The following is a 13,819-nucleotide window of genomic DNA, read 5'->3' as shown; positions in this document are numbered from 1 at the left end:
GAGAGGATTATTGGATTCACAACTAATTTTGTGTACAAACTTGATCATGCTTTGATTAATTAGGAGAGGAAGAATGGACGTGCATATAGAATTTTCTTGGTACAACTTGTAGATCAGTGGATGAGAGGAAGAATGGATGTGTAAATATTTCAAATTTTGTTTTTAAGATAAGATGAATTATTTATGTGAAAGAAACTTTTGCAAGAGAGATTGATATAATGTACTAAACATGATCGCGAAAAAAATATTATAATTTCGTATGATACATACAAGTTGAATGAAAAATAAGGACAAAAAATCATGATAGAAAATACTTTAGAGACCAAAAGTTACTGAAAACTTTTATAGGAATTAAAAAAGAAATTTAAAATATTTATAAGGATGAAAAAACATATTTAACCCATTGTTGTTATGAAGCATTCAAGGTTTACCCATTGTTGTTATGAAGCATTCAAGGTTTTAGCTAAAATGAGTTTCGATCCTCTTGTGTTTTAATGTGTTCCGCCATATCTCTAATCTTAATGTAATGTTGTAATCCAATGACTGAGATTGTAAAAAAAAAATAAAGTGGTCTGAAGATAGAAACAACGACAAAAATCCAATAGTTGTAAAGACAACATGAGAGGATCAACCTGAGAGGATCCGGATCCTGTAAATCTATTATTCTTGAATCCGGCGTTTCTAGTTTAAATAAGCAATATATATATATATATATATATATATATATATATATATATATATATATATTTGTTTCTTTAACCATTGTCCTAAGACACTTTTTAGATCTTATAATTTTATATAGATTTAACATAATATATAGTATTCCCCTACACTCAACTGAGTTGGTATGAATATTCTACTATATATGCAGAAGTTTAAGTTTGAATATGGACACCCACTTATTTGCTTAAAAGGAAAAAAAAATCATGAAAATGTCATAATATTATAGGGAGAAAAATAAAAAATCAATAATTCTATAGAAATGAAAATAATAATAATAATAAATAAATAAATATAATTAAAAAAAAAAAGAAGATAAATCGTAAAATCGAATTTATAGACCGAAAATCGGAAAATCTAAGTGGAAATTGAAACAAAAATGTAAAAATTTGACAAAGAAAACATGTTTGCCTATTGCCCAGTTTATGAATCCTCAATTTGGTTTGCGGCATCTTCTTCTCTCTTGTGCAGCAGATATAGTAGCAGTCCAACTTCATAATTTCAACCTTTTCCCATTTGTTTCATAACACACCCAAAATGTTCTCCAACATCAAATCCAGACAACAACAACAGGTTACTTACTTGCTTTATGTCTTTCACTCTTCAATTAATTCTTAAAAACTTTATACTTTTTAATCATTTAGGCAAAACCCAATTATTATTTCTATCAATACTTGATTCATGTTCCCAACACTTTACAGCAACAACAGAAGCAGAAGGGAGAAGGGTTATCAGGAAGTTTCAAGCCAGAGAATTTCATTCCAGGTCTTGTTATAGGTTTCATTTGTGGCTTTTTGATTGATTTATCAAAGCCAACTACAAATCAATTATCCAAGAAAATTTTCTCATCTTCCAAGCTTCAAGACCAACAAAACTCAGTCTCAAGTAATGGTGATCAAGACCTTAAAATGGTTTGTTCATTTTATCAAACTATACGGGGGGGCTTTAAGTTTAACTACAACATGTGTCAATGTTCGACATCGACACATGTGAATGCACATTTAATCCGAAGTGTCGATGCTATATAGGTTGTAAGAAAATTATTTGAAGTGTCTGTCAATATGTTATTGGCTCATTTAGAACGAAAATATTGAACTCGTTCATAGGGTTTAGAGTTTAATCTGAAGTGTCAGTACTATATAGGTTGCAAGAAAGTTATTTTAAGTGTCTGTCAATCTGTTATTGGATCATTTAGAAGGAAAATATTGAACTCATTCGTAGGGTTTAGGGTTTAATCCGCGCATGTTGTTGTTCAATAGCTAGTTTAATGGAACTCATTCATGTTTTGTTTTTAAATGTTATGTGGAGGCTAAATTGTTGTAATATGCATTCCCTATAGGAATTTTTTCGCTGGATGTTGAGAAATTTCTGATTTTAACTGTAAAATGTTTGTGTCAGGTTCTGGTTGTTAGGCAAGACCTAAAGATGAGAACCGGAAAGATTGCATCTCAATGTGCTCGTAAGATATGAATAAAACTATTGTTTATTTGCATTTTCCATCTTTTTTATTTACTTGTCCGTGCCTTTACATTCAACTGTTATATTTTTCGGCAGATGCTGCCACTGGCATGTATGCTGAATTAACGCAGAGGTACTTACTAATTGCTCTTCCTACCAACATCAGTATCATGAGAAAACAATATCACAAATAGTTTAATGTTAATGTTTTGAAATATTGCATTACAGTGTGAGCTGTCAAGCCAATTTTTATAAGCACGGCGGTGTGATGGCTGTTTTGCTTTTGATTATTCATATAATCCAGTATAGGGTGATTTGGTTGTCCCTTTTTTCTGTGAGTTGGAAAATGGGATGATTGTGTGTTTAGTTTTGAAGTTTCATATTGAACATGAAGATGATATGATAATGATGCTGATTATTGAACATGAGTCATTTTGCTATGTTTCATAGTTTATTGAAGTTTGTTCAGCCACTATATTATTTGGTTGTTAATATCCTTATTGGTTAATAAGCTCCACCACTGAATACTTTTGCAGTGACCGGTCTCTTTTAAGACGATGGGAGCAGTGCGGCCAGCCCAAAATTGTTGTGAGTTGCAAGAACCAACAAGAAATGTAAGCAGATGATTTTATTCTTAGTATTGTAAATACACTTCTGGCTCAGAGACCTAAATCCTGACCGAGCTTTTAATTAGGAATAAGCTTAAGGAATCAGCTGAGAGTATTGGTCTCCCTACTTTTGTTGTTGCCGATGCTGGACGAACACAGGTAATAATGCTTAATATGTGGCTAGAAATATAGAAAACAAAACCACCTTATAAACTTCATTGCGTAGTTAGTACATAGTAATGAACTCCCTATGAAATTTCTAATAATAACTTCTTAGGAATGCAAAAGTGTTGAAGGACTGATTTTCGTTTCCTCACAGTCACACCCTCTTTCAGAGACTTTTTCCATGATTCTGACCTAGTATTTATCATCTTCAGGTTTCTGCAGGATCAAAGACTGTTCTTGCTGTTGGACCTGGTCAGCTTTGTGTTGCTTTGTTCTTGACTTGGTTTATGTTGCTTTGTATAACCAATATCATGTGCAAGAACATACAAATACTTATGTATGACAAAACATTTGAATGTTAATATCTTGGATTTGTTTCAGGGCCAAAAGCAATTCTGGATTCGGTGACAGGAAGGTTGGCTCTGCTATGACAGCATTCAAGAAACAAGCCATAATATGATAAATTGGCTAGGCTTTGTTACCTTATGGTCTGTGTTCTGACACGCCATTCAGATTGTATTAATTTTAATATCTGCTTAGTAGGGATGAATATAGCACTCTATTTTTGGATATGTTGTACGAAACATATCGTTCCTTATACTAGGCATAGGCAGCGATTAGTTAATATAAGTAACGGTAAGCTCTTTGGAATTTTTTTGAGAATTGATATGAAGATGAGACAATTTTACATAATTAAGAAGTGTGAAAATCCTCTTGTATGCTAAGACTAAGACAGCACCAATAACTAATTTGACTAACATCATTGCATTATATAATTCCATGTTTCACTCAAATTAATCTACACAATAACTCATATTTTAGCAGTTGTGTGTCTGTCATCACAGTTTTATCCTTGAAGAGGATCTGCAAATCAAACTCCTTCACCTTTATCTTCAACTTTTACTCCTTTTAAGTCTTTCATCTTCAAACTCTTCAACTTGAACTCAAGGGTTTAGGGTTTACTTTTGCCTTCAATAGTGAGATATTTTGACTTTTGTTTTTGTTGCATTGAAGTTGCCTCTATTAGAAGACGCTTCATTTGACTTTGATTGTCTTTCTTTTACCTCTAGCACAGTGGAGTTGTTACATTCATGTTGCAATTGTCCCAACCACATGTACAGCTCTTCTTCAAAGTCATCATTTATCAAATCTGCAATGCTTTTCCCACTGGAGTCCATTTGAAGCATCATTGGAGGGTTAAAATTTTGAGAAAATTTGATAAGAAGATGAGACAATATTGCACTATTGATGGATGTGAAAATCTTCTAATATTTCAAGAATATCTATAATCTTGACAATAAGTGTCTAAAATTTTCCACTGTAGAATCACCAAAATGGTGGGTTGCGTTTTTCCATCCCTTTCGTCGTTTTCCCATTTGCCTAGGTGGACGAAAAATTCTCTGATGCTGTCAGGTTCTATTCAGGTTAGGGTTTATTTGGGAAAGGGTTTATTCTCGCCGCAAATCTTACTTCTTCTCCTTTAGGGTTTCATCTTTTCAATTCAATTATTGATGAGTTCAATTATTTTCCCCCTCTATCCTTAAAATTTCTTGGTGTTTTGAATTTCAAATCTAATTATTGGTTGGGTATAAATATGTGTTGTGTCTACACCACTAATCATCAAAATCTCTATCTCACCTGAAGTAAAACCTGATTTAATCATTATGGCCAAAGTTTGTAAGAAGTTTGATTGTGTTTCTGAGATTTTACCAAACAAGGATTGTGTTCGAATCAAGGTGCGTGTTCTTCGTATCTGGAAGACGTCTTCCTTCCTCAATCCTTCTGATGTCAATTCAATTGAGATGGTTTTGGTTGATGAAAAGGTTAGTGCTAGTGCTAGCGATTCTATTTTGGTCTTGATGATAATTTACTCACTTAAGAATTGAATTGAGATTTTGTATTTTTGTGATTTAGTAATTGATGTTACTTTTTTACAATAGGGTGGAAAGATTCATGCCTCTGTTAGGAAGCAGTTTTTGTATATGTTTGAGTCTAAAATTGAAGAAGGACAAGTGTATCAGATGTCCTATTTTTCCGTTGTTCCTCAGACTGGTTTCTACAGAACTACTCTACATCCATACAAGCTATTATTCCAAATTAAGACAAAGGTTGTAGCTGTTAAGAGTTCTGATATATCTCATCATGGTCTCACATTGACAAGTTTGGCTGAAGTTTGTAGTCATGTCCATGATTATGAATTTTTAGTTGGTATGTCTAACATTATGTTTTTTTTAAAGTTTTGTTCATTGTTTATGTTGGTTCCTGTTAATATGCTTGTCATTTTGATTTAAGAAACTAAGTTTGTTTTTGCCAGATGTGATGGGTTTGTTATCTGGGATTTCTGCTGAGAGGGAATATGTGAGGGATGGAAATGTTACAAAGATGGTTGTGATAGAGTTGACTGATGCTAGGTATTGTTTAATTTGTCTATTGATTCTCTTTGATTGGTTTGTTTATTTCTTTTTGTATTTGTTGTTTTGGAGTTTAAGCTGGATTGTTTATTGTGTTGTTTTTTATAGTGGGAAATGTGAATGTGCTTTGTTTGGGGATTATGTTGATGAGTTAAACAAGAAACTGGGCAAGACATCTGGAGGTCTCCCTGTGGTTGTAATTCAGTTTGCAAAGGTTAAGATATTTAGAGGTAATGTTAAAATCTGGAATTCTTTTAATTTTGTTTGTGAATATACTCTGAATTTATTTGGTTTTTCTTGTAGACCAAGCATCCATTCAAAATGTCATCAATACTACAAAGATATTTGTGAATCCTGATATCCCTGAAGCTGATGCATTTAAGGATAGGTTTGCTTAGTTATTGTTATTTATTTTGCATATTGGCTGTTGTAATTATATGTCAATGGTGAAAAGTTTCTTTTTTATTCAGCATTGGTGTGCATGGTATTATGTTGGATGCCACTGTTGCTGTGATTGGGGCTCGTGCCAAACCTGCTATGGATGAAGAATTTCTGAGGATGTATCCAAAAAAAACTGTATCTGAACTAAGTGAAATGGAAGAGGAAGGGGTTTTTGCTGTTTTTGGGGTGGTTAGTTCTATTGTTCCTGGGGAGGATTGGTGGTATCCTGCATGCAAGTGTCATAAGTCTGTTATTGCTGATTCTGGGGCTTACTTTTGCAATGGATGCAACAAGCATGTTTTTCAAGTTGTTCCAAGGTAAAATAAATGAAATGTATGGTTTGTAATTTAGTAATGTTTTGCAGTTGTTTGGTTGGATTTCATTTTATTTCATGTGTTTTACCTTTACTCTGGTTATGTGGTGATCTTTTATTGACCAATATGAAGTTTTGTAATTTAGGTTTAGGGTGAAGATTGCTGTGTCTGATGGTGCTTCTACTTGTGTGTTTGTTCTATTTGATACTGATATGAGTTACATTTTAGAGAAATCTTGTGCTCATTTCGTTGGAAGATCCAAGGTTTGTTTCATGATTTTTAGTTATTCTAATTGGAATGAATTTCTACTTGGTTATTTTGATTATTTTAATTCCATAGGCTGCTCCTGATGATGGTTCATACCCTGCTGAGTTTGAGCTTCTCGTCGGTAAGAAGATGTTGTTTATAATTGATAAGGGATTGAAGGTTACTAGGATTGATGATGGAACTTTTAGAGTGAAGCGTGTGTGCATGGATTCTAAGATTATTGGGAGTTTTGTTGCTGAGGGACCATATCTTACTCCTGTTAGGGTAATCTAAGTTTTTCCATGTCTGTTAGTGTTATAATATAAATTATAGGTATTTCTCATGCAATTTTTAATTGTAGTTTTGTTGTTAAAAGATGTTATTCATTTTTATGCAGAATGTTTCTCCAGTCATTAATCTTGATTCTGATGCTGCATCTCCTGATGTTGATTTTGTTGAAGAAACCCAGCCACTTGCACTCCTGAAAAACACTGCTGTTACACCTCCTGGCCTAGGTTATAGTCCAGTTAAAAATGACATTGTGGTGAATACTGTGAAAAGGTGCCTGTCCAGTTCTTTTGATAGTGTTCAACCAGATGAAAAGAAGAAGCGTCTGAGGAAGATCAAGATCGAGAAAGAATGAATGTTGATCTTATTTTACCTCCTGTTTTGTGTTCATCCCATTATAATGTTAGTGTTTTGTTTTGTTCTTTCCAAGGGCTTTTGATAAGTGTTAGAGCTTATTTGCCTAATGTAGTTTCTAAGTTAGTTTGGTGCTATAGTAGCCTCTTGTATGTTATTGAATAAGTGGGATTGCTGTATGTTGGAATGTATGTACATTAATTGGTAGATGTTTTATATGTGATTGTGAATTGTTGTTGATCTCTCACGTATTGTACCCTTTGCTGCTCATGTTTCAATTGTTTTTTTATTAAAAAATTATTAATAATGGATACTGTTGCTTTATTGTTGGGGGATGTTGGATTGGGTTAATAGTTTAAGTTGTTTGGTGCATGTGATGTCTTTTTCTGGAAGTATACAAAGGTTGAAAAACAAAGGTTGATGTCCTTTAATTCCATTTTATTCTCCTGCAAAGTATTCTTTCAAAGGTGATTGGTGTGGACCATTTTGCCTTATTGGTGAGTGGGATCATATGCCTAAAAGTTGTGAACTGGATTTTAGTGTGAAAAAAAAAATATGTAGGTTGACCTTCCATTCTAGAAAGTCACTATCACAAGCATTTTATAAGATACCTTTACAACAACTTTATTTAAAAAGGCCACTTCTATCTTATTTTCCCTACATCTGTTTTCCTAACTTCAATATATAATAATTGAATCCTAATTTGTTGGTATATTATTATTTAATTTCTTTAATCAATATTAACATATTATTTTATTTTAATCATTATTAAGGATATATAGTGATAAAAATGGGTAGAATATGGGTTAGGTGCTATCGTACCTATCTCATACCCGTATTTATAAAAAATTCTTCTACGCATCCCCATACCCATATGGTTAACGTTATTTGTCGTTGTCCCTATACCCTATGGGTACTTAAGTATCCATACCCGTACCTGTTACCCGAATTTTTTATAAAATAAATTGATTGATTATAAAAAATCATATCATTTTAATATAATTATTTTTCATGTTAAAGTTTATTTCATTGTCACATTATGATTTGATATGAACATCAAAGATGCGGGTTAATATAAATATTAACGTATTAATTTATGTCAATCATTATTAAGGATATATAGTAATAACAATGGGTAGAAAATGGGTTTGGTACTATTGTACCCATCTCATACCCGCATTTTTAAAAAATACCCGTACCCATCCCCATACCCATTTGGTGAATGAATTCCCCGAGTTTACCCAATAAACATTTTTATGAAAAATGTCCAATAATTTATTTTTGTTGTATATTTTTAAACTAATATACATATGTTATTATATTAAAACATATATAACATAAATTAATATATTATGTGATTATCGGCGGGGTTGTTATAAGGTGCCTCTACCTGCGCCATACCCGGTTATTTTATTGGGTAATTACCCACACCCGTGCCCGTACCGAAAATGTGGATTTTTAGCCTACCCGTTATGGTGCAAATTTTAGTATGATAATTTAGGTTATTCTAATTTTTTGTTTATAAAAAATACATAGATGGATTATTCTTTTTTCTTTATAATTTATTCACATTCTATAATTTTGGATTTTTGTGTCGATAAATTATTATGGAGAATGCCCTGTTTGAGTAACTTATCATTTTTTTTTTTTATAATAGTAACTTATCATTTTTTGCTCAGAGCTAATTTAACTCATGCTTGAATTATTGATGTGGATTTGTTGCTTATTCTATTTTGTTAATTTTAGATTGTTAGATTTGAATGAAATTTTGTTCTGTTTGTCTTTTTTTGTGTTCCCTCCTCTCTAAAATTTCCCTCCTATTCAATATTTCGAAATAGGGTAATCTCACCTCTCAAATTCTATTTATAGGAGTGTGCTCTTTTCTATTCAGTACTTAATGTTTTCAACTTCATTTAGAGAATCAAATTATTAATTTTAATATGAATCGAACTGAAAGTAATCCATCTGATAAGTTGAAAGATTTCATTGGTGATTTGAAAATTAAGAATTTTCAAGATTTATTAATTTGTAAAGAAAATGGTCCTTTTGTTGTTGTTGCTTGGTTTGAGTCCGTTGTCGAAGGAATTGATGTTTGGTATCCTGATAGGTCAAGGAAAGATGAACCAAGGTGTTGATGCTATGTTTTTTAGAACTGGTGGTGTATGATTAATTTTTGCAGGTTACAATAAAACAGAATATTTTTGTGGTTTCATTTTATTTATAACAGAATGTTTTTTATTTATATTTGACTATAGGTTCAGAATGAAAGTGATGGTTAAGGATGGTGAGAAATTTGCTGTGTTCTGTTTGTTCGATGAAGAGGTTGAGTTTTTGGCAATTGAGACCTGTCCATTGTTGGCTGCAATGGTATTTTCTTTTAGCTCATGGATTATTTGTATTCTTACTACCTATTGCTTATAATTTTCTTCCGAGTTTTGCAGGGAGAGTCGTGTTCACTCTTCCCTTTTGAGATGGATTGTATGTATGGAGATGGTGTTTTGTTTAAGGTTGAGAAAATGGAGTTGGAGAAGGATATTGGTTTGCCTCAATTTAAAGTAATTTCTATTTGCAACGAAGTAGTTGTTGTCAATGAGTTCATTGATCAATATATCCCTTCTGTGCTGGACATTTCCTCTGTATGATTTTACTCTGCTTCTATCATTTTCGTCATTTTTTACAGTGAAAAATTGGAAACTCTTATTCATGTTAGGTGCTTCTTTCTGCAGAAATTGAGCTCTGGTTCAACATTTGCTGATGATTCTTCTGAAGTATCGAATTATTTGGATTTTTCTGTTCAAATCCATGGCGATGGTTGTGTTCCTTATGTTTCCACTGCTGTTGATAATCATGTTGATCCAAACCATTCCAAACTGGTTAGTTTGTTTTCATTAAACTGCAAGTTAATGGTTTTACTCTGTTCTTATGTTTCATTTAGTTATTTTCCATTTAAAAGATGTTAATGGCAAATTTATTTACATTTTATTTGTGTTTATTTTTTCAGAAATTGTGTCTGAGTGATAATGGCTTGGGTGTTGATTACACTGAAAATCCTACTGGTGCCATGTTCGTTGGATCTAGACTTGGAAAGCGCAAGATTCATGTAGCTTTTGCTAATGCTGGGAAAGAAAATGTAGAGAAGCATTCAAAGAATGATAATGTGAAAGTTGTATGATATAGGAAAATAATGGAGACAACTTATAAGTTGGTACTGATATATCTAAGCTATCCATGTTAAGTATCTTAATAATTGGGGTAAAGTTTATGTGTAATAATTAAATGATGTGTGGTCCTCAGACAATCTCTAATTTATATTTCAAAAGCTATTCTACTTTATTTGGTCAAATTTATAATAAACTTGATTTTCTTGTTCGATTTATAAAAAAATTTATAAGCTCAATTCGCTTTTTTTACATAAGTTAATCGTATTTAAAAAGTCTAAAAAGTTACCAATCGTTAGTTGGTTCAGTGGTGATTGATGCTGAACTTGGTAGGGAGGACCGCAGTTCGATCCCCCGCAACTACGATCGGGAGGGGGCTGGAACCACTTGATGCCAGAACTGACCCCCGAACCAGATTCAACTGGTGGTGAAAGCCAAAAAAAAAAAAAAAAAGTCTAAAAAGTTAACTTTTGTTTATGAGTAAGCCCCGAAGGTGTATTAATTTTGTTTTGTCATATAAGAATTATAAAAATTAAACCCAATTGGGTTAATCAGTGGTATTTTTTCCGAATCTAGGGGTGTGCTTTTTAATAATTTTTGTTATTGAAATTATATATTTTTAAATTTGTGTTTTGTATTCATTGACCAAATTCTTTTTTTGTACCCACCAGGTATAATTTTTATTTATAATTGTAGCACAACAATTATTAACTATCGATTCTAATATTCTCTTCGGTCCTAAATATAAATAAATTTCACTTTTTTAGTTTTATTGAAATTCTAATTTATTTAGTCTTTAATATTTTTTAGATATATCACATACTCATTGTGCTTAGATAATCACAATCCTCAAATTAGGTGTGTCCTTTTTGCACACATGTCGGAGTCCATATCCGACGCCGATATTTAGAATTAAACTAAATTAAATCATTTTTCAAAAAAATTATCGGCATCGACATATTAGTGTTCGTGTTGTGTATCGTGTCTTGGCTTCGTGTTCCTACTTAAAAAAGAAAATCTAATAATTAGGAGATGTATTATTACTCTGTTGATGATATTTTTTACTGACTAAGATATCTCACAATGTCATAGGCGTGTATTTTATATATTAAACTTCCTCTGCTATTTGATTCTGGAGATACCAAAACACAGAGTTGCTTTTGCAACTGATGTACGCTTGCTACAGTGCTGTCCTATCCAAAAAGAGATTTCCCCATTTTCCTTCTCTTATCTTCGCTTCAATGTCTTCCACCGAAGTTCAAACACCAAAACTTTATGATGATATAATGCTTATCAAGGGTGGAAATGCTGCTGGTGAGTATCAGTTAAGGGTTTTGAGAAAGTGGACCGTTTCTAACAGTGTTTTTCCTGGAAATGTTGAATCGGTTGATATGGTGTTGATCGACAGGAATGTAAGTTTCTATGTCGATTATTGTTCTCTACAGTCTATTGTGTTTCTAAGTATTGATCTTTTTGAGTGGAAAGTTATGAAAAATGTCTAAGTTGATTTTTCTTTATTGTGTTAAACAGGGTCATAAAATCCAAGCAACCATTCCTAATCTTTTGTTGTGTCTTTTCGATAACCTAATAGATGAGGGTAATGTTTATGTTATGTCTAATTTATCTGTTACTTACAACTTGCATGAGATTCTGGGAAGTTATAATAGGTACATGCTTGTGTTTAATGTTAACACTAATGTGAATCTGTCTTCGAGTTCATCTATTGCACATTATGGAATGTCCCTCATCGGATCCGATAATGTTCTCCAGCTTTCCGAAAGATTCAAGTATTTAGTTGGTGAGTTATATTCAAAGATTGTTTTGAGTTCATGTTGTTCTGTTGGTGAAATCATGTGTTAATTGTTTAGTTAAAAATTTGCAGATGTAATTGGTGTGATAACCTTCATCAGACACAATAAAAACTATTTCGATGATGGGACGATATCCACGACTGTTTCTTTCAAGCTTACGGATCATAGGTAGCTTATTATCTGTTGATGTAGATTTTAAGATAACTTATTTGGCTATTTCTCCCTGTTTATAACATTTAATTACTCTATTTAGTTATGTGTTTTATTTTAGAAATGTCTAAGTCATTGCTTGACTGTAGAAATTCGTATGATTGTGAGCTTTGTGGTGACTATGTTGATCTTTTTCGTGTATTGATGGAGAACCAACCACTAGGGTTGCCCATTGTTGTCCTCCAGTTTGCTAAAATAACTATGCAACAAGGTTTGTGTTTTTTCAAAATTAGTTTTATTGTGTGCTTAATACATTGTTTTGTGTTGTGTCTTTGCTTGTGTTCTTAACTGAATTATGTGATGTACTAATAGGTTCCATTGTTGTTCAAAGTGTTGACCGTGTCACAAGGCTCTATGTTAATCCAGTCTTTCCTGAATCAATACAATTCAAGACAGGGTATCTTTTTAAGTTATTAGGTTAAATTTTTTATGTGGCAAGTTTATTATTTTTAGACTTAGTTTTGATGACATTTTGTGAATGTAGATTGATTCTGGCACTGAACCAGACCAGAAGACTTCTTGGCAATTGTCCGATGGATAAATCGGTTGGCTTTAGGTTTGATGTCAGTTATCAATTCAAGACAATTTCTGAGCTATTGGATGACCCCCAGACTGGTATTTTTATTGTTAATGCTCGCATAGTTGATATGGTTGAACTGAACCCGTGGTGGTATCCGGTGTGTCGTTGTGATATCATTGTTGAGAGCTACCTCGGTGCCTATTTTTGCGAGAACTGCCACGCAACAGAATTTTCTGCTGTTCCAAAGTATATATATATAATTTAAGTTATCAAATTAGCTTGAATAATGTTCTGTGTAGGTTAAACTTTATATTTTAGTATTATATGATGTATTTTTGTATAATCATGCTAGGTATAGAGTTAAAATGGTGTTAGAAGATGAAACTGGTGCCTGTTTTATTGAGGCCTATGATCATGTTATGCTTCCTATTTCATTGGTTGACCCAAATAATCCGGTTGGTGCTCCATTAATTTCGTTGAATCAATGTATTGAATCTGTCATTTATATTGTTATCATTGTTGAATCAATTTGTTTTTGTAGATATTGCCTGAGGCTTTTTTTCCCCGTGCATTTGACTCGGTAATTGGCAAAAGTATAGTTTTGATTCTGCACAAGACAGTTCACATTGATAAATTTCTTGATCCAGTATATGAGGTTCGTTGTGTGTCCGATGATCCTCAGGTGATTAATTTTTATGCTAGCATGGGTCTTTGCAGGATTCCTTCAAAGGTTTGTTAGACTATTCGAATTTAGGATTGTATTGCAATTTAATGGTCTGCATAATTTATAAATTTGATATACTTAAATTTGTAATTTACTGGTTTTTTTTAATTTGCAGGTTGTTCCAAATTTGATTGATCCAGAATGCAATCTGATGAAAAAAAAGGTGTATCGATCTCCTGCTACCACTACCGAACGTTTGCTTGACGAGTATCTAGGACCGGTTTATCGAAGGAATCCGCCATGTGACGATGCAGAAAGTTCTTCTGCTGCTGCTGGGAAATCTAGAGTGGTTCGTCCTAGGCTTAATTAATTATGTTGGTGGTGTATGATCATTAAGTTATCAGTTGTCCTATTTGTTGAAATTTGTAGACTTTTGTTTTGAAATATGATG

General features: G+C 32.6%; 5 protein-coding genes across 7 annotated transcripts; all 5 read left to right on the top strand.

The window, feature by feature from the left end:
* Positions 1-1,083: 1,083 nt before the first annotated feature.
* On the top strand, positions 1,084-3,670 carry LOC123893693 (peptidyl-tRNA hydrolase 2, mitochondrial). Of its 3 annotated transcripts, none has more exons than XM_045943475.1 (8): positions 1,084-1,293; positions 1,422-1,631; positions 2,119-2,179; positions 2,275-2,311; positions 2,715-2,792; positions 2,873-2,945; positions 3,164-3,203; positions 3,333-3,670. In XM_045943475.1, the coding sequence occupies exons 1-8, from the start codon at positions 1,258-1,260 to the stop codon at positions 3,380-3,382; spliced, it is 585 nt and encodes a 194-aa protein (XP_045799431.1). In that variant the 5' UTR covers positions 1,084-1,257; the 3' UTR covers positions 3,383-3,670. The 3 variants fall into 3 exon arrangements, with proteins under 3 accessions (XP_045799431.1, XP_045799432.1, XP_045799430.1); XM_045943476.1 differs by having other exon boundaries at positions 1,101-1,286; positions 1,418-1,631; XM_045943474.1 differs by having other exon boundaries at positions 1,101-1,292; positions 1,418-1,631.
* Positions 3,671-4,517: 847 nt separating this feature from the next.
* LOC123893580 (replication protein A 70 kDa DNA-binding subunit A-like) lies at positions 4,518-5,760 on the top strand. The gene is made up of 5 exons (XM_045943330.1): positions 4,518-4,774; positions 4,892-5,159; positions 5,266-5,362; positions 5,471-5,592; positions 5,666-5,760. The coding sequence occupies exons 1-5, from the start codon at positions 4,616-4,618 to the stop codon at positions 5,758-5,760; spliced, it is 741 nt and encodes a 246-aa protein (XP_045799286.1). The 5' UTR covers positions 4,518-4,615.
* An 83-nt stretch (positions 5,761-5,843) lies between these two features.
* Positions 5,844-7,169, top strand: LOC123893691. The gene is made up of 4 exons (XM_045943472.1): positions 5,844-6,120; positions 6,263-6,380; positions 6,457-6,648; positions 6,761-7,169. Exons 1-4 carry the CDS (start codon positions 5,852-5,854, stop codon positions 7,004-7,006), a joined length of 825 nt encoding a protein of 274 aa, XP_045799428.1. The 5' UTR covers positions 5,844-5,851; the 3' UTR covers positions 7,007-7,169.
* A 1,776-nt stretch (positions 7,170-8,945) lies between these two features.
* Positions 8,946-10,177, top strand: LOC123893576. The gene is made up of 5 exons (XM_045943325.1): positions 8,946-9,133; positions 9,261-9,372; positions 9,447-9,641; positions 9,732-9,878; positions 10,007-10,177. Exons 1-5 carry the CDS (start codon positions 8,946-8,948, stop codon positions 10,175-10,177), a joined length of 813 nt encoding a protein of 270 aa, XP_045799281.1.
* A 1,227-nt stretch (positions 10,178-11,404) lies between these two features.
* Positions 11,405-13,738, top strand: LOC123893574. The gene is made up of 8 exons (XM_045943324.1): positions 11,405-11,575; positions 11,694-11,961; positions 12,246-12,395; positions 12,497-12,581; positions 12,669-12,950; positions 13,057-13,159; positions 13,246-13,434; positions 13,544-13,738. Exons 1-8 carry the CDS (start codon positions 11,405-11,407, stop codon positions 13,736-13,738), a joined length of 1,443 nt encoding a protein of 480 aa, XP_045799280.1.
* Positions 13,739-13,819: the final 81 nt, after the last annotated feature.

Source organism: Trifolium pratense, linkage group LG7 (assembly GCF_020283565.1).
Source record: "Trifolium pratense cultivar HEN17-A07 linkage group LG7, ARS_RC_1.1, whole genome shotgun sequence".
NCBI classification, from domain to species: domain Eukaryota; kingdom Viridiplantae; phylum Streptophyta; class Magnoliopsida; order Fabales; family Fabaceae; genus Trifolium; species Trifolium pratense.
This window is presented reverse-complemented; position numbering and strand designations above follow the sequence as displayed.